Source organism: Helicoverpa armigera, chromosome 28 (assembly GCF_030705265.1).
Source record: "Helicoverpa armigera isolate CAAS_96S chromosome 28, ASM3070526v1, whole genome shotgun sequence".
Lineage (NCBI taxonomy): Eukaryota > Metazoa > Arthropoda > Insecta > Lepidoptera > Noctuidae > Helicoverpa > Helicoverpa armigera.
Window position 1 is genome coordinate 5,058,209 of NC_087147.1, and position 23,040 is coordinate 5,081,248.

Genomic DNA, 23,040 nt, shown 5'->3' on the forward strand with positions numbered 1-23,040 from the left:
AGTTATGGTCGACTTCCTACAGCCGACACGATATTAATCTATTTTAAACGTTAATAACGTCCAATAACGCGCTGATTTGTAACTATTACTTGATTAGTTTCGTTAATTAGCTAGCTAACGTTATTTAATGGAGTTATGAAGAATTTTCATGGTTTGATGAAGTTTTCCAAAGACATGCTCCACACACGACAAAATGTCGACATGTCGACAAGATGCCATGGGAGCCTTGATATATGGGCTCTCTAACATTTTAAATAATTTTTAAAATCAAACTTGAAGTTTCTAAGATTAACGCGTTCAAGTAAATAGAGAAACAGACTCTTCAGCTTTATAATATTAGTAAGTGATGTAAGTAGGTATAGATGGCAACTTAGCAAAGACACCGAAAGCCGAAAGAAGTCCATTGCCAAACAAAGGCCTCCTCCGAGGTTCGACAATTTGCTCGATCTTTAGCAACTCCTTTCCGACGATCTTGGCATTTACAAAGGGCATAGATTATTTAATTCAGGAGCATACAGCGTCCTATTATTCATGTTTTTTTCTCGTCAATTGATTTACCTAAACTAAAAGTAGGTAAACAATAAATGTTTTGACATGATCACTTCCTTCAATACGTAATTCCTATAGAATCATATAAAAGAATATGAATATATATGAAAGGTCAATCACGAAGAAAATATACGAAAAAAAATCTATGATTTGCAGTCATTATTGATGTTTAGACATATCCCATTGAAAGATCGCTATTGTAAGGAATCTATTCCAATGTGGAATTATTATTTTGCATTCTACGTCGCATAATTGTTATGAAGACTAGATGATTTGGTGGGGTCGGCTTCCAGTCTAATCGGATGCGAGTACCTACTGAACGGATTTGAAAAATTCTTTGCGTTGGGAAGCTACATTATCCGCGAGTGACATTGGGTATATGTACATATTTTATTCGTGTACGGGAAGAAGATCCTCCGGAACGCGGGAAAACAGGTAAGTTGTCTATTAATATAAATAGAAAAGAAAGTAAATTACTCATAAAACCCCAAATCATAAATACTTATGGACATCTAAATCTCAACCCACCATTATCAAACAACAATAAAATCTATTATTATTTTTATTCAACAATAATTTCTCTATCAAATGTCAAAGAAATCGATATTTGAAATCGAGATTAGGCATTATGTTACTACCTAGGGCATTTAAAAAGTTACCTCCACTTTTCCGATGGCGGGAATCGTACCTTCAAGGCGTAGGCACGCGTCTATTCAGCCAGTCACTATATCGCGCGCGAACTACACGCGCGTTTGGCGCGAAAACTTTGACGTTTCCGGCTGAATGAGTTCGTGATCTGTGCCCTTTATTTTTGAATTTCGAATGTGACTTTTTCTTTTTTGTTGTTGTTGAATTGTGGTGAAGTGTGATTTTGGAAGAAATAGGTAAGTTACTTAGTATGAAAATCTTTTTGGTGATCGGAATTATTTATTTTACACAGGAAATAGTGCTTTAATTTTTTATTAACTTTATAATATTTTTAAATTCAGAAAACAACTTATTAACGTAATACCTATCCCAACCAAATGATAGCCTGCATAAACAGTTGAATTAAATTTATTTTATAAAAAGTGGAATCTCTGTTTAAATGATAAATACCATTCACACTTTATAACTTTTAAAATATGAAGAAGAAGAAAAAAGAAGAAAAAAAAACAGCTTTTTTAATATACAAAAATCGTTCAAATTGGACCTGCAGTTACTTCGATTAGCGCGTTCAATAAACAAACAATGTCTATTCTTTAGCTTTATGAAATGTCTATTACAATGATTTATTTACATAATAATATATCCCATTTATACATATTTTACATAACCTACCTAGTGTAAATATTTACAAAAATAATAAGAAAAAGGAATATAAAAACTATGACTAACTACGACCACGATCTTTATGAAATTAAGTACCTATGTAGATTTGTATGGGTAATCTAGAATTCTTAACATGTGCATGTCTTGACTGTTTATATAGATTAAAACTGTGACTATCTATGATTTCGTAATTGTTACCTAACACGTCAAGTCTATGATACTATTATGTCTATTATATAGTAAAATAATAACTGTAATTTCTTATTACATACTAAGTTAATAAGTGAGAAAGGATATTTTTCTGTAATTTTATATTGCCTAAGACATAGTTTATTAAATATGTGTATTAAGTAAATAAGTATGATTTATGAAAAAAGTTGTATGATATTATTATTCGTGACTAATATTAGATACAGTTTCATATGCATACATAGGTACTACCGCACTTATTTGTCGCGTACTGTACACTCGCAGAGTATAGCGTACCTAAGCTACCAAATTTCATCAAAATTCGCCCAGTTGCTTTCTCGTGAAAGAGGAACAATTAAATATAATATTAGCAAAAGAAAGGACAAGCAAAGCTACTTATATTAAGCAAAAATATCTGTACGAACAAATGCACAAGAAGTCAAATCGCTAACTTCAGAAACGCAAAATTAATTGACAAACTATAGTGCATTCAATACACACGATTATGGCAAACGCGACAACATTAACACATCAAACACATAATCAGATACAGTATCGATAAATTCCAACTGAAATCGAGAACGCATAACGATTATCATTCGTTTATAAAGGGTGATTTTTTTGCTGGTATCTTTTTGGCAACACTGTTTTTGGTAGATCACGCGTGAATCGTGTCTTGTATCATTGTGAAACTTGTTCAGTATGGTCTATAATTTAACCATGAATCAACTTACGAACGAACAACGCTTGCAAATTATTGAATTTTACTATCAAAGACGACAATGGTCAAACGTTACTGTGAATGGCGGGCGTTACCGTGTGATGATTGGCGATTTTTTTTTTTGCCCAAAATGGAAGAATTGGACATGCCTGACATGTGGTACTAACAAGACGGTGCCACATGCCACACGGCACGCGAAACAATGGCCTAATTGAGAGCAGGCTTCGGTGAACAGTTTAACTCACGTTTTGGGCTCGTCAATTGGCCGCCTAGATCGTGTGATCTAACGCCTTTGGACTATTTCTTGTGGAGCCAGCAACGATTGACGCACTGGGAACTAATATTGAAGCATTTATTCGTAATATACCGGCTGATATGTTGGAGAGAGTGCCGAAATTGGGCCTTGCGAATGGGCCATCTAAACCGGAGCCGCGGCCAGCATTTGCATGAAATCATCTTCAAACATTAAATTATATTGATCGTTCCATCGATTCCAATAAAGATTTCATCAAATTTTTCAAGTTTTTTGTGCTTTTTTTGAAAATCAAATCCCATACCTCTTAAAAAATCACCCGTTACATCATCATCATCCTATTCATGAGTTGTCATCGGTACGCAGCGTAATAGATTAAGAATCGAATAAATTTGAAAAAAGTAAAATAGTGTTAATGACATAGTTTATTTGACAGATTAACTCATTTGTTTTTAAATTATGAGATGAGAATATGGCATGTGTGAACGTTTAAGATGTATCATTATTTCGATACTGGACATTCATTCACTTTTAGTAGTTAATAATTATGTCTTCATGTAATTTATGATTCATACATAAGTTACCTAAAATATTATCATCATCTTCTTAGCCTTTTTCCAATTAAGAATGTTGGGGTGGCTTCTATTCTAACCGGGTGTAGCTGAGTATCAGTGTTTTACATTGAACGACTGCCTATCTGACCTCAACCCAGGTACCCGGGTCACCCGATTCCCCCTGGTTAAACTATGAGTCAGTCTTTCAGGCTTTTGACTATCCAGAACATAATGACCCACCAATTAAACGTGCCTACCGAAATGCCATGACAAGATGGTGTTGGATGGTGTGGGATGGTGATGGAATTCTGCTAATTGCTTAACTTTAAAATTGTTGTGTTGTTGTTTTGGTATACCTATGTATTCTCAAACTAACATATATAATTAGCATTTATAGAGTTTTTAACGAGATTAGCGCGTTCAAACCAACTCTTCAGCTCTATAGTACTATATGTATGTATATGAAATAGATAATTTTAGTACATTCACCTGTATATTATGGTCTAGACATCTCGTAATATAATAGCTCTGTCAAGTTATTTAATCTAATGTTTTCATCACTCTTACTGTTGTTACGTTGAGCTAATTCTTAGTAACTGCTGTTAGAGACACGCTATACTTATGATATACTTATTATAATGATTTATATTTGGCACTTGTATTCTTACTAAAATTATAAATGCGAGAGTAACTCTGTCTGTCTGATGTTAGTCTTCTGATGGCATTCACGCAAAAACTAGTGAATCTTTTTAGTCAATTTGTCACATAGTCTCTGATAAATAACCTAGGTTAAGTACATGTTATCCATTTTGGCTGTGGGAAGTAATGAAAAAGCCAGTAGAATGAAGCCAGTTTTACTAACATAATTATATTCTCAAATCTTGGTTTAAAATGTTAATCCAAAAATTCTATAAATTTTAATTTATGGAATGAAAAGTGAAAATCCCTTACCTTATATCATAAACATGCCTATGAGAACAAACATATGAAAAATCCTCTATATTTTCAAAAGAATCCATTATTCATTATCCATTCATTTCAGAAAACATAATACGCCGTAAAATCAGTAAAGAAAGGATACCAATTTCAATTCAAACTTAGTTACAGCCTATTTATCGTCCCACTGCTGGGCACAGGCCTCCTCTCACACGGAGAAGGATTGAGCATTAATGCTCAATTCAAACTATAAGTCATAAAATCACGGATCATTCACCAAAGTAAATGAATGTGCTATACTTAACACAATACTAAGTAATATCTAACATACGACGATATTCAGTCAACCGGCAAATATATGTACAGTAAACTGCACATCAGTGGTAACTGTCATGCACCTTACCTCAATAGTAATAAGTACGATTTTCCTATAAAACTGTTACCACTGACCTGAAGTTGACTGTACTATCGACACGGTATGTAAGCGTGAGTGAGGAAGTGATACAAAATAATCGATGTTGTACCGATATATCGAATTGATTTAGTATTTTTATCGATTTTCCGGTACTGTCATACATTGTAGTGTGACAGTGGGAATCTGGTATTTGATTTGCTTTTATATATTTTTTGGTGTGTAATTTTGTTTAATGTCAGAGAAAGGGAATTCTTTGAATGAAATGAATTTTAGAATAGGTGAATCAATTGAGGTCATGACAAGGGCTTATAAAAATGACCTGCTTTTGGTCTATGTCTGTCGGGCAGCTCAATCTCATGAACTATAGATATGATTGCCAAAAATAATAGAAACAATGAGTTGTTATATCCTGAAATATAGTACGAAAATCTTCAGGAGCTCAAATAAACAGGTTTACATCGTTTGATTAGTTAAACGGTATAGGTACGGAAAGGTAAAAACTAAGTAAATAATAACTCAAAAAGGCTTAACAATGTTACTTAACTTACACAGTACTTAATAACACATCATCATTTCCACATGAATACAACAAAACAGTTTCAGTACCTAACAATTTCAGCCCACAAATTCACAACCATAGACAAAATTACACATGTCGTCACATAACAATAAAATTATGATAAAATGAAATAAAATAACAATCGGCTTACATTCTTACATCATACAACCACGACACTAAGTTAAAGTTATGTAAGTGAGAAAGTTATACTTAAGTTCGCATTTATTTCTAAGCTACATTAAGTTGTAGCAATTAAGTGAAGTAATGATGCGGGTGGAAATTTTAATTTATCGCTTAAAGTTTTTTTTGTGGAATTAAGTTGAGCTTGGCTATGTGGAAAATCCTATACAAATCTACTTCTATGCATAGTTTACTAAATTGAAGAGTTTGTTTGGTTCTACGCGCTAATCTCGGGAAGTACTGAACGGATTTGATATATTCTTTCAGTGTTAGATAGCTCAGTTATCGAGTAACTGTCTATTATGACAATTCTATTTTTCTCAATGGAGGCTAAGCCACATAGCCCCTAAGGTTGGTACAAAATATAAAAGGTAAAAATTAAATCTGGCAAAACTGACTCCGACACCGCATCGAATCCAATAAATTATAAAAAAAATATTAATTTTAAGATATAAAATAAGAACACCAAACTAAAAAAAAAATATAAGTACATAAGTAGGTACCTAAACCTACCGCAGCATCCAAACACTGCATTTCATCTCGTGTTAAATGCCCATCACGACCATAATATGACCATATAATCAGCTTCTAGTCGCACTTACAAACGCTTTGATTTACTGATACGAAATCATTATCTCTTACAATTCACTCAGCTATTTGGTTTCTATTAAACACTTAATTTTACCATGATTTGTGTTCAGAAATCATCATCATTTGGACATGACATGTGATCATTTATAGTAAGAACTCTGAGCTAATGGGTAAAGAATCAACCTCTCAAGTATGAGAGCGCGGGTTCGATTCCAGGTCAGGCAAGTACCAATGCAACTTTTCTAAGTTTGTATGTACTTTCTAAGTATATCTTGGACACCAATGACTGTGTTTCGGATGGCACGTTAGACAGGTCCCGGCTGTCATTGAACATCCTTGGCAGTGGTCACGGCAGAAGCCAGAAAGTGTTACACCAGAGTCAGTCATCAGTCAGGCAATCGCTCCTTGTAAAATACTGGTACTCAGCTGCATCCGGTTAGAATGCAAGCCGACCCCAACATATTGGGAAAAGGCTCGGAAGATGATGAGCTCTTTTTGGAGAGGAGCTCGTGGCTAAGTGCAGCTGCACTGTCCAGTCGATCATAAGGTGGCGGGACGCTCTGTGTGTTTTGATTAGCTTGTCTTATGTATATGACGACTTCCACTATCGTGTTTTGGAAGGCACGATAAATTGTTGGACTGTCTTTTGAACATCTTTGGTAGTTTTTATGAGTGGTCAGACGCCGTGATACGCCAGTTTGCCTAGGTAATTAGTGAGGTCAAATAGGCAGTCGCTTCATGTCAGACACTGGTGTTGCTGCATGCGATGCAGGCTAGAAGCCGACCTCAACAAAAAAAAATAAGACTGATATTTTCTTCCTAATTGAAACATTCATTCACTGCAAAAGCACTAGCTATACAAACAAAGACATAACTTTTACATTCACTTAGTTTAAATGTATGTAAAGTACAAATAGCTAGGCCTACAGCCGCACAGTTAGCAGGGCCGGCGGCAGTGAATGTGGGTAGTTTGATGTCGCACCTGCAAGGGACGATAAAGTAAAAGCTTTGGTTTGTGGTGCCAGTCATAAGCGGTAGCGGATAACTCTCTACTTCTCTAGCCCTTTTTCATTGAACACGGGTTTATTTATTTATTGGTTCATCAACAACGTCAACACTTTTCGAGTAAAACAACGATATAAAAAGAATTGGCATGTGTGACACTTATTTATAGATGAAAACTGCTTGCGTAATGTGTCAAAATACATTAAAATTAGACTAAAATAAATCCACTTGGTACATTAAACAAATCAAGATTTTAGTATAAAAAAGTAGTTGATTGATAACGTTAATCATCGCTTGGCACGGCCGGCCAATGTTTTAAGTAGTTTATATAAAATATGTATTAGTGTATGATTTAATGTTATAATATTTATGTATAGTGTTTTCTATGGGCCTTGATGCCTGATTTAAATAAATAAATAAAATAAAATAAATGGATGGGTGACCATCTTGTTATGATAAGTTTAATTGTGAGAATGAAATTATTGTGAGTCCTGGCTGTCAATAAATATAGGGACATCTTCGGCGGTCGTTACGGGTAGAGAAGACCACCAGTTCAACCAAGGGGTACCGGGATGCCCAGTTAACTCGGTTGAAGAGGTTGTAATTCTCAAAAATATACCTAATTGATTGGACATCACATGCATCAAATTAAATGGATTAAAAAGTGGCAAAAAGAGACTTACCTACGAATTTTGGTGTACTTATTTTTATGGATCTGAAGCCAAAAACCAAACCTTCTAATATTCAATAACGTGGGAGTAGGTAATTAAGTATTTAAATAATAAAACTTATAAGGAACTCTCTAGAACAAAGGCAATGTTAAATCGCTTCAGCTCATACCTGACACTCGCTTTCATTGGAAAGTAGTGAGAGCCCAGCTTTACTAAATTGTATCACATTGTTTCTTGCTGTGTACATAGACTTATGTATATTATGTACTACGACTATATTACGCAAGTTTCTTGTACTACCACTTGTCAAACTCAGGATGCAACATTGGTTTAGTGAGTGAAGAACGACCGTTGAGGATAAAATTCAAATCCCAGATTATCACTTTATATGCTATCAATGATAGGGAGTCTATTTATATGATGTCTGTTTACCTCAAAATGGTGTTCTTAAAAACATGGGATACCTAATTAACTTCTTGTATTTGTGAAGAGTAGATAAGTAATAAGGCTTGTTAAAAAAACTGTAACCAAACTCGATGGAATTTGGGTTCACTAGTGGCTCTCTATTTTTACATCCACCATCATCAAAATAATTAGTTTTATTTTCTGCATTACAAAAGTTTATTACGGTTAAGTTCCATTACGATAGGAACCACATAATAGGACATCCTTAATTCCGAGAAAATATAATACTTAAAACAAATAAAAGCCTTTAATTTAATCTGAACTAATCTCACAGCATTACATAACATTAAATACTGCTGTATCATTATTCAAACGCGATAATTTCAATGTTAGAGAGATGGAGTGTTACAGACGTTTAAAATATGCACCTGTCATAAACAGATGTTAGTGTAACACTTATTTATGTAATAAATGGTAACAGCCTTACTACAAAAACTTAAACATCTGTTGAACACTTGTGTAAAAAAAGTGTGGCTGCAAAACGGATCTTATTTCAACGTCATATTCTGACATTTTTAGATAAGGGTTCAACACACGTTTAAAAGTTTTTGTGGTACTACGGTAAAAGTGTAACATACTAGTTATTATCGCGGTTTTGTTAGCATAGTTTAACGCCCAAGTACATAACAAAAACGTCAGTTTTCTTAAAACAAATGGTTACTCTGTATATTCGCGTTTTGTTCTTAAAATAAATCAGTTGTTTAAAACAGACGTTATTTTGTTTGTTTCGATTTCAGGTTTTCCTTAACATTTTGCATCATCCTCCAACTCTTTAACTTTGATCTAGAGTCGGAACATTTTTTTTTAAATTTTTCTTAACTAGGCAGGTGTGTATTCCGCCATCGCACAACTAAGAAAAATGTAACATTCCTGCAAAACCAAAGATCTTTTACCTATAAGTAATTTATGTAAGTTAGGAGCATTCATAATTTATTTACATAAATTATTTAAATGGATCGAGCTTGATCCGGCTACCTAAGCAACGGACTACATTTTCAATTTACATAATACATAGCAAGATTAAAAAGTAAAAAGATGTTACTATATAAATCTATGTTAGCATACCGCCCACGGCAACATAATAGATAACCAATTATGTGTGTCTGATTCTCAATTATACAAAGAATGCTAACTATATATTATGTAACGATATATGTATATGTATATCTTTGAGTTCCGAATTGTTATGCTAGATTAAATTACATACGTAGATTGTCTATTGTTTTAGTAGTTTTCATTTTAAGACCGAATGATTTATTATTGTGTATTTTATTACATTTTTAATCTCTCTTTCTATGTCGTATTTAAACTAGCTTCTGTCCACGGTTTAGACTAAAAAAGTGCCTAAGCTAAGAGCCTTCCTCGGTAAACGGGCTACATCTGAAAATGAATTATTTAAATGCGTTCACATCACAACCAACCTTATTAAAATAGTATTCTAGTACATGTACTAACCTATTTATATACTTATTTATTTGTTGTTTCAGTTTCCAAGAGAAGACTAAAAGACTACACAAAATTCTATGCGGACATCATTGAACACTATGGTAAGAAATAATAATTTGTATTTAACTACTTTACTTCGTTTGCACATAACTTGACTACTCTAAAGGCAGCCAATAACGTGTTTTGAAAATTACATCGTTCTCAGAAATATGTTCAAGATTAACTATTTTTTCGCAGTCAAAAACTGTATAGATTTGGCAAAAACAATTGTTTGAGACAAGCCAATTCGGCTATTGTCAGCGTCTTGACGCACGCATGTGTTTTGTTTGCTGATTTATTCTGACACAATATTAACGTAGGTATAGTAGTAGAATCATTTATTCGCATAAATACGTGAAAAACTAAATGATAGTGATATTATGATAAAATATCTTCGCTACGTCATTATCGAGGCTTTGCGTACTATAATTTAGCATTTCTTCACGTCAGAAAACAAACGGAAATACGTAGAGTTACGTATAGCTAAACTATAATCTTAGATGAAGGAAATAAAGAACAATGGAATAAAAATCCATTGAGAAGTAAAAATACGCTATGCGCTGTATTATTACGAACGAATGTTTGTTATTATTTTCCGGGGTTGTGTAAACAAACGATTCGAAAATAAATATCGATTTATTCGAGAAATGCAATCATTTTGACGGGTTTTATTTATAGTTTATTTATTTTCTTAGGATTGTCAACAGGAGTCACGGATTACGTTAAGTTATGCCATTTTATATTAAGTAAAAGGGTTTTATTTATAGTTTATTTATTAGGATTGTCATCAGAAGTCATGCATTTATATAAATTATGCCATTTTATAGTACATACTTATAGATCAAGTGTGTGCCTATGAGTTCAGCCTATAGTGTTTTACATCCTGTCTTATTTTTTTATTTAAACTTATTGCGGAATATAAGTATTCTTTTTTTATTTAGTATTGAGACAGTTAATGAAATTGCAAGGTTCTCCCGAGTTGGGTTTTTAACATGTTATTGGGTCTACTTTTATGTACCTAACTATTTGCCGATGTTATGGAATCTAAGGTAAAATTTAACCATCTTCCAAGGATTGCAGCGTCATGAAAATTGGCAGCTGTATGTAGTTTTGATGTCAATACAATAATATGGTTCAGTCGAACTGATCTGATGATGGAGCCGAAAGATATGAATTGGAACTTCAGGATGGAACATGTGTGTGTTGATGAATCATGGCTGTGTTTGGATTTGTTAGAAAAGTCTTGTAATTAACTTTAATCTCGACTAGTTTGCAAGGTTAATAATGGAAGTCGGATTTTTGGTTTTTACGGGCATTTGTACAAGCGTACGTTTTTTGTGATTTTGAATTATTATTATTCTACTGTACTTTTAGGATGTTAGAGAGATTTTTCATAGCGAAAGAAATCAAAATAGCGCAAGAGATACAATTATGTTTTGAGCAAAATATATAATGTTACTTAAAAACATTATTTCTTTAATACTTTTTTTAAAAGTATTTTTGTTTCTATTTTCAGTGGGTCCGGTTGTGGCTACTGTTCACAGTTTCCAGTGTTTGGTCGCAGCACATGAGTAATGTAAGTTTATTACGTACATAACTATTATATTACTTAACTTACCTATTATAAAAATATTTCCAGATCTGTAATCAGAAATTAGAATAAATATTCTAGAATCTAGATCTAAAATATTCTAGAATATTTTATGGATGGCTTCCTAGGATTTTTTTGGTTAAAGTTGATTTTTTACGACAAAAGGTATTTAATTTCCCCAAGATAAATTGAAGGAAAATACAGAACTCAACAAAAACAGTTGCTGAAAAAACTTTACAAAGTAACACTACATTTATTTTTTCCAATACTTCGTCTATTTAAATAACAACGGATCTAAAAGCCAGGTATATAATAATATGTATTTCCAAAGCGCATTTACTCAACCACACATTTGTTCACATAATCAAAATATGTTCATTATTTAGAAACGAATGTGAACGAGTCTCATTGTATGAACTGAACAATACATTCGTTCGTTCATTCACAGGCTTCCTGTCTTAGGAGAAAGTATGTCTAGACCGAAACTGTGAGCTAGGAATTATTGAATATCTAGACTGGTTTGTTTCCTAGACTTGTATGAATATGTAAATACCTACGTGATAATATAGCTATATTTTACTAACATCAGTTATACATATTATACCATAATAGGTATATTTTAATAAATATAACCTACGTTACTCGGAACGTTACCTACTGGGGTCGGCTTCCAGTCTAACCGGATGCGGTGTAGTGCCAGTGTTTAACCAGGGGCGACTGCCTATCTGACCTCCTCAACCCAGTTACCCGGATAACCCAATATCTCTTGGTTAGACTGGTTGTCAGACTTAATGGCTTGGGTCGGCCAGTAAGAAATGGTAAAGATGTTCAATGACTTAACTTTATATCAGAAAATGTATTTTAATTTAAAAAAGTATAAAAATGAATGAAACAATAAAAGCATGAACGATTTTACAAAAATGAACAGTAAAATGCAAAAGTAAAAAACCCTAATTACTTAGTACTTTTAAAAATAATTTAATGAACTTTACAAAACTTTCACGGTAAAAAGCTTATTATTAACACAAAAACCTTTTACTTTAAATAACATTAAATAACAATTTATAAACTGATTCTGTTTATTTTGATATCAAGTTAAAACATTACATAACGTTATGTGCCAGTACATCCGTCAGTGAAAGGCTCTCGCTACGGTAAAGTTTCCTGTTGACATCTCTAAAGAAACACGTAAATATTTCAAAGGAATTTGTTAAATACTTCACTTATGTAATTTATTACGCTTCTATTTTGTACAGAGTTTATTTTGCTAGTGTATTGACTAGATATGTAAGAGTGCTTGCGTAGGCAATATTTTTGAAAATTGACAGCCGTGGTAAAGCCAGTTTTTGGATGTGTACATTTTTTCTTTAACAACATTTTTAGCCACCACTTAAGTATAAAACTCAGGACTGGGCTGTTATTCGTAAAAAAATTATATTGGCTTGTTGCCGTATGTGCCATGTGTTGCCATATTGTGGCCATCAATAATCTAAAGTTAGAAGAGAGCTATGTTTGCTAATTCTGAGCTAAGTTTAAGTTGAGATAAGTTCCATCAACATCTATTCAGAAGTTTGCGCGTAAAGAAGCTACAGTCATACACACATACATAATGTGATAAACTGTGAACATCCAATAATTTGTAGGTACCTTATTAAAATTCCTGCGTTAATATAGGCCTTACTAATAACTACGTAACTAACAGTAGCTAGTTATTAGTTAATACACTTCCACATACCTACATAGTTATCGGCTATTAACTATGATGGATAGCTGGAAGTGGCATGCATGATGGAGCGTCACACGTTAATATAACGTCAGCGGCTCATAACTTGTTACTTACTTTTTTTATTATTGTACAATAGACAAAAAATTGACCGAAATCTTACCCGATGGTAAGTGACAATGTGATCGGAGATGGACTTTGCAAAACTCATAGGTTAACTCACACAAAGCAGCACGAATACTGAATAAAATATGTTTGGTATGAGGTTCTTAAACCGATTTCAAAAAAAGGAGAAGTTTGTCCTGTATGTATGTATTTTAGTCATGTCAAACTCATCATCATTGGTCACAGAGGTCAGATTATTATAATCATGTCAAACTAGGATAATCATTATGACGAATATATAATAATCTATTAATCTAATTCTTATTTCTCTACCATTTCATGCTATGAGCTACAAAAGCCCTTTATCAATAATTTCATATCTCTTCAACGGTTAAGATCCTTTAAGAACCTTTATTTATATCTTATTTAATCAATATTTACGATTATTCCTTTCCGATTATCCCAACAACAGGATATGTTCAATTATTCTGTTTGGAAATAAACATGAATTAAATCATATATTCGTTGAATGCAATCAAAAATTACAAGCCATTGAGAAGTTAAGTGGCTCAGTGCGATGTTGTAAATGGCATACATCATTTATTCCATACAAAATACCATGCTCTTACGTGCTATCGAATATCTTAAAGTACTTACGCACTTCACTTTCGTTGCACAACTTGTTCGAATTTATTCATTCATAACTAATAATATAAGTGTGAAAGGGAGTTTGTCTTTTTGTCATGCTTTAACTTTGTAACGGATGAACTGAATAAGGTGGTATAGAAATAGGAAGTATCTTGGAAACATATAGATATATAGGGTATTTTAAAATCTGGGTGTGTAAAGTACTTAACTCCCTTTTGATGCGGCTAACATGTTGTAATGTTAAGTATAAAGCTGAAGAGATTTTATTTGAACGCGCTAATCTCATAAACTGAACCGATTTGATTTGAAAAATTCTTTCAAGGAAAGATGGACGTATCAAGAAGAAAAGCTATAAGTACTTAGGCTGCTTTTTATGCAGGTGCGCGAAGTAGTACGTTCTGTTTTTGATAAATTCAAAAACTTGAAATAAGTTTATTCCTACTGTACGAATTTTCATGCCATTTTCACACATACCTACAGTTATTCATAAGAAAATGTAGGTATACCAACATCAAGTATGTTCGGGCAAAGCCGAGTCGGGTGTCTAGTTTAACACCATACGAGTGTCTGCATATCTTGTGTATTAATTGTCCGTCAGTTACGCAATGAGATGAAATGCGGTCACGTTAGATTAGATGTTACGATACACTGCTGGTAACAGAAGGTAATAAGATATGTTTGTGGTCAAGTACCGGTATTTCTACATGGGTATCAAAGTTCACTACATCTTGTAATCTTAGTAAAAGCCTACTTTACAATTACGTATAAGCATATTTATTAAGCCTATTTCTGATGTCCCTTTTATTTAAAACTAATCATCACGCGTTTCAATTTTTCAATTCATAAGTAACTAGCGGCCTGTTAGGCTGCGACCGATTTAGTCTTAAAAGTACCTCAAAAAGCACTTTATCTATTGGTGCAAAACCACATGAAAATCCATTTAGTAACTTGAATTTACCGCGAATAGACATGATGAGGAATTTATTTTATAAAGTGTATTGATATTTTATAATATGCATCTATAATAAAAGACATAATTACGGAAGCTTAATATGACATTAAAATATGCTGTTAAACATGCAAACCCAGGTTCGATTTCCGGTCGAAGCAGTTAATTACAAGTTGACAAACAGTCGAAAGCAAGTTTACTTTTATCCTGTACTAAGTTCCTAGCTAAAAGCCTAACCCTTAAGAAAGAAAGGCATAATATTACATATCTAAACATATAATACTAGAACATAATATACCAGTAATCACCGCTCCTATATGAATTAATATGTGCAATAAAAACTAAGGCTAGGCCACTTTCGTTCGCCGATGTTTTTTCCTACCAGGCCACTTTTACCCAGTCCAGTTAGTTCAGATTTTACACACATATATGGAGACATGTAGTTCGAGGTAGTTCTTGGGTTTCCGCGGTCTATTCGCAATGATAGGTATGTTGGAAAGTGATAAGGAAGGTATGTGTGTGTAAATGTGTGCCTAGTGTGATGTTTTGTCAGTCGGTCTGCCGGACTTTCGATTTTCAGGGAAATGAGTGTGCGTAAGTTTTGACTTTGTAATGTTAGAGTTACTTATTTACAAACAGTCTGAACGTTGAGTGTTAAGAATTTTTACGTAAATAATAGTAAATGAGTGAGAAAATGTAGGTATGCGATACAATTTAATTAATCGTCTGGGCATGAACTTAAACATAATTAACAGTTTTCTTGGGTTTCACTCCCATGGGAACTTTTGGGCGTACCAAGATAAAATACATACTATGTTACTCGGGAAGAGTGTAGCTTTTAAAATACTTTTTAACAGTGGAAGAATTTTCCAAATCGGTCCAGTAGTTTTGGATCCTTTCGCATAGATATAGATTATTATGTTACTAACATCTCGTACAGCAATCAACCTAATTGTAATAGTTTAACTACTAATTATATCTATCAGAGGCTTTCTTCCGTTGCGCTAGTGAGAGTTACGTCACTTCCGGTCGGCACTGTTTAATGATTTATATGAATGGAAATAGATCATAGCATATAGCCTGTTATTATATTTTTATTATATCTATTTATTATTTCTTTCGTTTGGTATCGTATTGTGTCGAGTTCGGGTGCTATTGTTTAGATATTTCGTCATTGTTATTAATGAAAGGTGATTGAGGGTTTTGTGATTTCCGGGTTATTTATAAGGTATATCTAGTTTTTAGAAGAGAAATAAAACAGTAGATGTGGTGTTTTTTGTAATGACAAAACAGACAGGGGCCGGGTAAACAAAGGGAACAAGAAGGAACATGGTGGGTTTCAGTCAGTAAGAGTCTGACACTCCCTCACGCTGCACCCACAATGACTCCTTCATTTGATGATTACCTAATTCCCACCTAAAAAGTGATGATAATGACAACTCTGATACTCTGTGTTTTTGTATTTAGGTACATTTTTTTCAACATGATTAATAATTTATTTTTTCGTGTTATTTTCTAGGCGGGGTTACAAGATGGCGCGGCGTTCGGTTGGGGCTGGCAGTTGTCGCCGCTGGGGCAAAGCAGTACCGTAGGACGGTATTATGTCAAACTACCACAGGTACATAATATGTACTCGTATATTGTACATACCTACCTATTCTAATTGTAATTCATCTTTATATCAGGGTTGGGACGCGAGCATGGTGGAGAGTCCCTACCATTCAGTATTTTATAACATTACACTCTCATAACTGAATTTATCAATTTAAACAAATCCATTTTGATTCGCTTTTATTGAATGATGGTGGAGAAACATGGAACCTTAGATTGGCGGCCATTTACATTAGTCTCACAGAAACACGTGGTACATAATGTCATAATTCTATCCCGAGTAAGCAAATCACAATCTTGTGATTATCTAATTAGGATACTGGGAACAACCATCACTGGATCTGGTTAGGCCATACCTAAGACTGGTTTAACGACATGTTATTTTCTTCGCAGTCTGAGCAACAAGTCAGCTACACAGCAGATAGTAGCGGCTACCACGGCGCGGCTCATGTGGCCACCACCAGCAGCCACAGCACACACTCTGCTAGCGTCGCTCTCGGCCAGAAGGCTATCGACCTCAGTCATCAGGTGACCGTCAAGGACACTGATCATGTTCATAATAATGGCGGTGTATAGGAAAACTTAAATGCTGACACACGAGCTCCACTCTAGTAACACTTTGACATCATCATCTCCCTAGCCTGTTCTCAACAATGTTGGGGTCGGCTTCCAGTCTACCCAGATCCAGCTGAGCACCAGTGTTTTACAAGGAGCGACTGCCCTATCTGACCTCCTCAACCCAGTTACCCAGGCAACCCCTTGTAACCCTTGGTTAGTGTGACCAACAAGTCAGTCACTAGGTGACGGTTAAGGGGACTTGGGATTTGGACAGGGGGCCGATGCGATGTCGTCAAATGACTTCTCCCTCTGTGGGTTAGCAGCATGAGGGAGTGACAGACTCTTACTGACTAAAATCCATCATGTTCCTTCGGCCTACTTTTATGTACCAGGGACGGTCAAGGGCTCTGTCCTTTTTGATAATAATAATGACGGTATATGATAAACCTGAATGCTAAGAGCACATTAAGAAACACGAACTCAGTAACACTTTGACACTCTATTGTGAAATATAAAATCTTCAAGCCACTTGAAAACTTGATTTCACATTCAAATTCAACGGGGGAAAATAAAAGAAGACTTCGGGCCTTTCTGGCAGATTTTAACAATCTGTTCAAGAAGTGAACATAAAAAAAAACTATAAAAAAAGAAGTAATACATATTATGTGTTATTAATGTAAATATGTATTTATTTTCCAGGCCCAAAACATTTTCGAGAACGCCCAAACGCAGAACAACACACAGCTCCCAGCGCCGCCAAGTAACAACCATCTTAACGACAACTACCAGCTCCAGCCGCAGTACTACCCTTACATGCCTCAACAAACCGCGCCGGTAGTAACGACCCCCAACTACCAGGGGTACCAACTGCAGTACAACGACCCCCAGGGGGAACACTCGAACCCTCTTCCCAAAGAGGACCCCAACGAGTACCGCCCTCAAGTCATACAAGTCTTCAAAGACCACAACTGCTCAATAGAAGAAACAACTAAAGATCTACTGAATGATCTAAGAAAATCCAACGATTTGTTTTCTGAGTTACCCTCCTATGATATGCAAGATGTTCACAATTTTGGAGCGACTAGCAATCCTTATTACAGAGGGGCAGTCAACTTTAGAGTTGAAACCTCCAGACCCCATGCTCGTAACGAAAGATATTATTTCTATTCAACTACTGAACCACCTGCTACTGAATATACTGAAAATGCAACACAAGAAGGTATCGATAAACTAGTCGCTTCAACACAAGATCTGATATCGAATGAGGATTTGTTGTTCATCAATAATGCTGCAGAAAAACATGTGAATGACCAATCAGATGATATTATCAAGCCTCGACCAAGAAGTCTGTTTAGAAACAATGATCATGCTGGTCAGGATAGTAGACCGAATCAAATAACAGTCAGGGCTAAAATATCAAACATTGTCAAAGGTGATGAACATTTAGAAAATGACAGATCAAAAGAACAAATCTTAAACTCCAACTCAAATCAATATAATTTCGCAACCCCCATTGTGGTGCAAGACAATTCTTACAACGATTTCAAGGAACAGATAGTAGAAAATCTAGTTTCTACAATGGTCCCTTATATGACGAATGGTTATCAAATCGTAGCCGTTAAAGATAATTCAGAAGATAATAACACAGACACAGACTATAATTCAAACTCAGATCTAGATAGTGGAGAACTAGTTAATGTCACACCGAGACCAATCAATCAGAATTATTTAGCGCCTATCACAGTAGCATTGAGACTACTCAATGCAAACGATACAGACTCCTTTAACTCTTTAGAAGATCACGAAGCTTCAGACAGTGAACCAGTTCCTGAAACTGTACACAAACCAACAGGAACGACGACAGTTGAAGTACAGCAGTCCATTCCAGTCGAAATCACTCACATAAACGATATAGAAGTACATGAATACATAGATATAGATGAGGAAGGCCGCAGCAGTAAAGGACCTTTTGATGTTGCGAAATCATTGTACAATAAATATCTTGACTCTTTAAGGTCGTCAAAGAAGATTCAAGAAAACATGAATAAATTGTTATACAAATATGGCACGATGAAAGACAATAATGATGAACATAATGATGATTTTCTACAGAAGGAACAGTTGGAGGACAGAACAGAACAGGAGCCAAGTGAGAATGTTCAATCAACTGTTGAAGTAAGTCCGAATGGACTAGATACAAACACCCAGAGGAGTGAACAAAATCAGTATTATAATTACGGTAGCGATCACCAGAAGATAATTCAACCGATTATTATTGAAAAAGAAGTGCCCGTTACCAAATTCGTTGATAGATTTATTGAAAAGAAGGTACTTTACCCTCAACGTGTGGAAGTAAAAGTACCCGTAGATAGACCTGTCCCTGTAGAGGTACCTGTCGAAAAAATAGTTGAAAAACCTGTAGAAGTAACAAAATACGTTGATAAACCCTACCCGGTTGAAGTACCTCGGCCATATCCCGTTGAAGTCAAAGTGCCTTACCCGGTTGAGCAAAAAGTGTATGTAGATCGTCCTATACATGTTCCCTACCCGGTTGAGAAAGTGGTGGAGAAACAGGTATTACACCCGGTTCCTATTCCGACTCCCGTTGGGATTCCATACGAAGTTCCAGTACCGGTTGAACACAAAATACTTTACCCTGTACCTGTGGACAGGCCAGTTCCCGTTAGAGTGGAAGTAGAGAAACCTGTTGACAGAATAGTTAACAGACAAGTACCTGTTCCATACGCAGTAGAGAAGAGAGTTCCATATCCAGTCCATTACGAAACCAAAGTTCCTGTACCATATCCCGTGGAGAAAAGAATACCAGTACCAGTAGAAAAGATAGTAGAAAAACCCGTTACGATAACTAAGTACGTTGACAAACCTATTCATATTCAAGTACCTGTACCTCAACCGGTTGCAGTCCCAGTCCACGTTCCCCAGCCTTATCCGGTTGACAGAATAGTAGAGCGACAGGTACCCTACCCGGTTCCCGTAGACAGGATAGTGGAGAAGAAAGTCCCTGTACAAGTGCCTTACCCAGTCGAAAAAATCGTTGAGAAAATTGTTGAAAAACCAGTAGTTGTAACCAAATACATCGACAAACCTTATCCAGTTGAAAAGAGGGTTCCTTATCCAGTGGAGAAGATTGTTGAGAAGAAAGTGCCTTACCCTGTTCAAGTACCGGTGGAGGTAAAAGTTCCCTACCCGGTTGAAAAGTACATTGAAAAACCGGTTGCGATACCAGTTTACCGACACGCGAACGAATACCAGGCGGACTCACAGAATATCGCTCAATACCAAAAATATAGGAATGAAAACTATAAGAACGAAAATTATAAGAATGATAAAAACAAATGGTCTTCGAATCATCAGCAGGCTTATCTTGCAAATTATTACCAGCAGATTAAGGAAAGGCAAAAACAGCCAGTTCAATCAACCCCATGGGGGAACCAGTATGCTTCCTCGTACCAGTATATCAACAACACCTCGGGGAGCAAACCAGAGATAAAAAAGTCTAACAATCAGCCAAATTACTTGGCATTTTTAACAGATAGCAATATTGAGACTGTAGCGAGTCAGTATTTTGGTCCTGTACCAATGGAAAACCAAGAAGATTGGTGGCCAAATAACAACAAAAATTACGTCGTTGAACTCAAAATGAGGAGAGCTGATAGAGAGCCTAAAGTTAATAACTTGAGGATCGAGTATGGAGGTTTTAAACCTCCTTTAATACCAAGCACTGAGGTTGATTTAGATGGCATGCCTATTAATAAAAACTCGTGAGGAGACGAAGAAAATTCAATGACAAAAATTAGATGGTGCCTTAGAAGTTGGCCCAAATTGTGATGTGTTAAAAGAATGAAAAATGTAGTGGATTCGAAATGATGAGAAAGATACCATCACATTAATTTGATACTAAAATAAGAACAAACGTACCTTCTAAATAACTCATTTAGTCTGTATTTCATTGTAAATTACTTTTAGTCATTGTATAATTTACCCTGAAAAGGGGGTACTTTATTAAATAATTCAGTATTTCTTTAGTTAAATGTGTCATAATTTTAGTTACTATTCTATAAATAATATTATTGTTTATTGAAAGTTAAGTTAGAAAAAAAAAGTTAGAAAAATAGTGCTTGTACAGAAATTGTCTGTTATTTCTTTGTTAAAATTATTTATTGTAATTTTAGAATTTAAGGAATGTAAATACTACGATGAAGAATTGTTTTAAAAAGAAAAATAAAATATTCATCTTGTTCGTTTGACTTTTATTTTATTTCACTCGTATAGGTATGTAATATGTATACCTATACATACAGGGTTTACAAAAGATGCGTAATGCCGGAAGGGGTTAAATGTCTCTTTTTTTCTTGAGTTAGGTCCCTAATTTCTTTGGTAAAGTTATTTGTAATGATGAGTACAATCACGTGTTCAACGATACTTGACGTACGTCACTGACAATTGGATAACAATTGAATATCAATAGCAGGTTTAACCTTATCGGGCATTCTTCTGCTACTAATATAAGACTAATCCATTGACATTTCATTGGTTTGCCATTTGGTCTACAGGGTAGTCTGCTCTATAATCATATTGCAATCGTAAATCAATATGATTCATTATTAATCACAGAAAAGTATAAAAACGTTTATATACAAGAAAAAATAGCGGAATGCCACATACGCTTCAATCGTAATGAAGGATTTTCTTTAATTTTTGCCTAGCTGACGCTGACCTAGGAACGTGAATGCAAGGAACGGAACGTCATATAATTTCTAGGCCGTGTAACGAAACGTTAATGTCATCAACAATTAAAAAAATACGGAATAAAATTAGAGAAGTAGTCAGTCAGATTATTATCCCAATATGGCCCGAGAGATTTTGACGACAATATGTAAAGAAAACTTAATTTCTTGGGTCTCGGCTCAAAGGGCTCGGTGCAATGTTTTTTTTTTTTTAACTTGGCTGGGTACACTCACGTAGGCGTAGTAGGTACAACGACATCTATTATAACTTAGGGTAGAAGGTGATTTTATGATTTAGGGTAGGATACCTATGATTTTATGAATGTTAGTTGCGTATGCTTTGTGTATGTATCTTTTGCGTGTATGCGAGAGCGAGATTGTAAGGCTAGTAACACACGCGCCAAATTTAAATACGGCTGGGTAACATTGACGAATTTCTGTAAATAAGAAAAAAATACCTTCCATTTTTTTTGTATATTTGGGTCAAAAATCATTAGCATAATTACGTCCTTGAATTTGAGACGGATGCAAATCAACATCTTGTATAAATGAACATAAACATATATGTAGCAACTTGCACCGGCCGAAATGTAATTTCGGTGCGTGGTACTACTCTGGGGAGACCAGATCTTGGTCTTACGATAAAACACTTGTTGTTCGAGTAATTCCTATACAGGTAACAGCAAAGATACAATGCACGCACATACCTTGCGAATCCGGGCTGCGACCTGCACTGGCCGTTGAGCTTCCACTGCGTTTTATCCCGGGATACTTTGGTCTGCTAGTTGAGATGATTTCACACCAAAAAACTAGGAGTTGCAGTCGGTTTGGTTGGTTTAGGTTGATGAGCAGCGATATTGTCGTGTTCGCGCGCGTGATTTGGTTTTCTCAACGACTAACTGAACGCTTGCCGGCATTGGTGACTCGAACGAGCTTCGCGCGAGTCATGCCCGATTCTGATTGGTCAATGTGCGTACATGAACAACCAACAGATTGGCGTTTCGATACTGCTCCCGCAGGACACCAGAACATGTATGAAACTGTAGTATGAAACTAAATTGAGTTTGTTAAATGTTATGTTCGTGGGTCTTGGACAAGTAAACACAACTGATGCACTCGTAAGTCTTGCACAATAAAACACCAAGATGGAGATCAACACACAATATTTAATGCGCAGAGTAACGCCCTAATCAACAGTTGAATAAAGTATGATTAATTTTATA

The 23,040-nt window shown here is 35.1% G+C and overlaps 1 protein-coding gene across 1 annotated transcript; it reads left to right on the forward strand.

The window, feature by feature from the left end:
- Positions 1-1,274: 1,274 nt before the first annotated feature.
- On the forward strand, positions 1,275-21,163 carry LOC110371491 (uncharacterized). Its single transcript, XM_049851594.2, has 6 exons — positions 1,275-1,433; positions 9,887-9,946; positions 11,401-11,460; positions 16,420-16,518; positions 16,905-17,039; positions 17,769-21,163. Exons 2-6 carry the CDS (start codon positions 9,923-9,925, stop codon positions 20,853-20,855), a joined length of 3,405 nt encoding a protein of 1,134 aa, XP_049707551.2. The 5' UTR covers positions 1,275-1,433; positions 9,887-9,922; the 3' UTR covers positions 20,856-21,163.
- The last annotated feature ends 1,877 nt before the right edge of the window (positions 21,164-23,040 follow it).

What these genes read in the sequence shown, in the direction of transcription:
- LOC110371491 (XM_049851594.2), top strand. Translation starts at nt 9,923, where the DNA reads ATGCGGACATCATTGAACACTATG. An exon ending in GGACATCATTGAACACTATG is followed by an intron (nt 9,947 to 11,400) that starts GTAAGAAATAAT and finishes TTCTATTTTCAG; the next exon opens with TGGGTCCGGTTGTGGCTACT. An exon ending in CTATCGACCTCAGTCATCAG is followed by an intron (nt 17,040 to 17,768) that starts GTGACCGTCAAG and finishes TTTATTTTCCAG; the next exon opens with GCCCAAAACATTTTCGAGAA.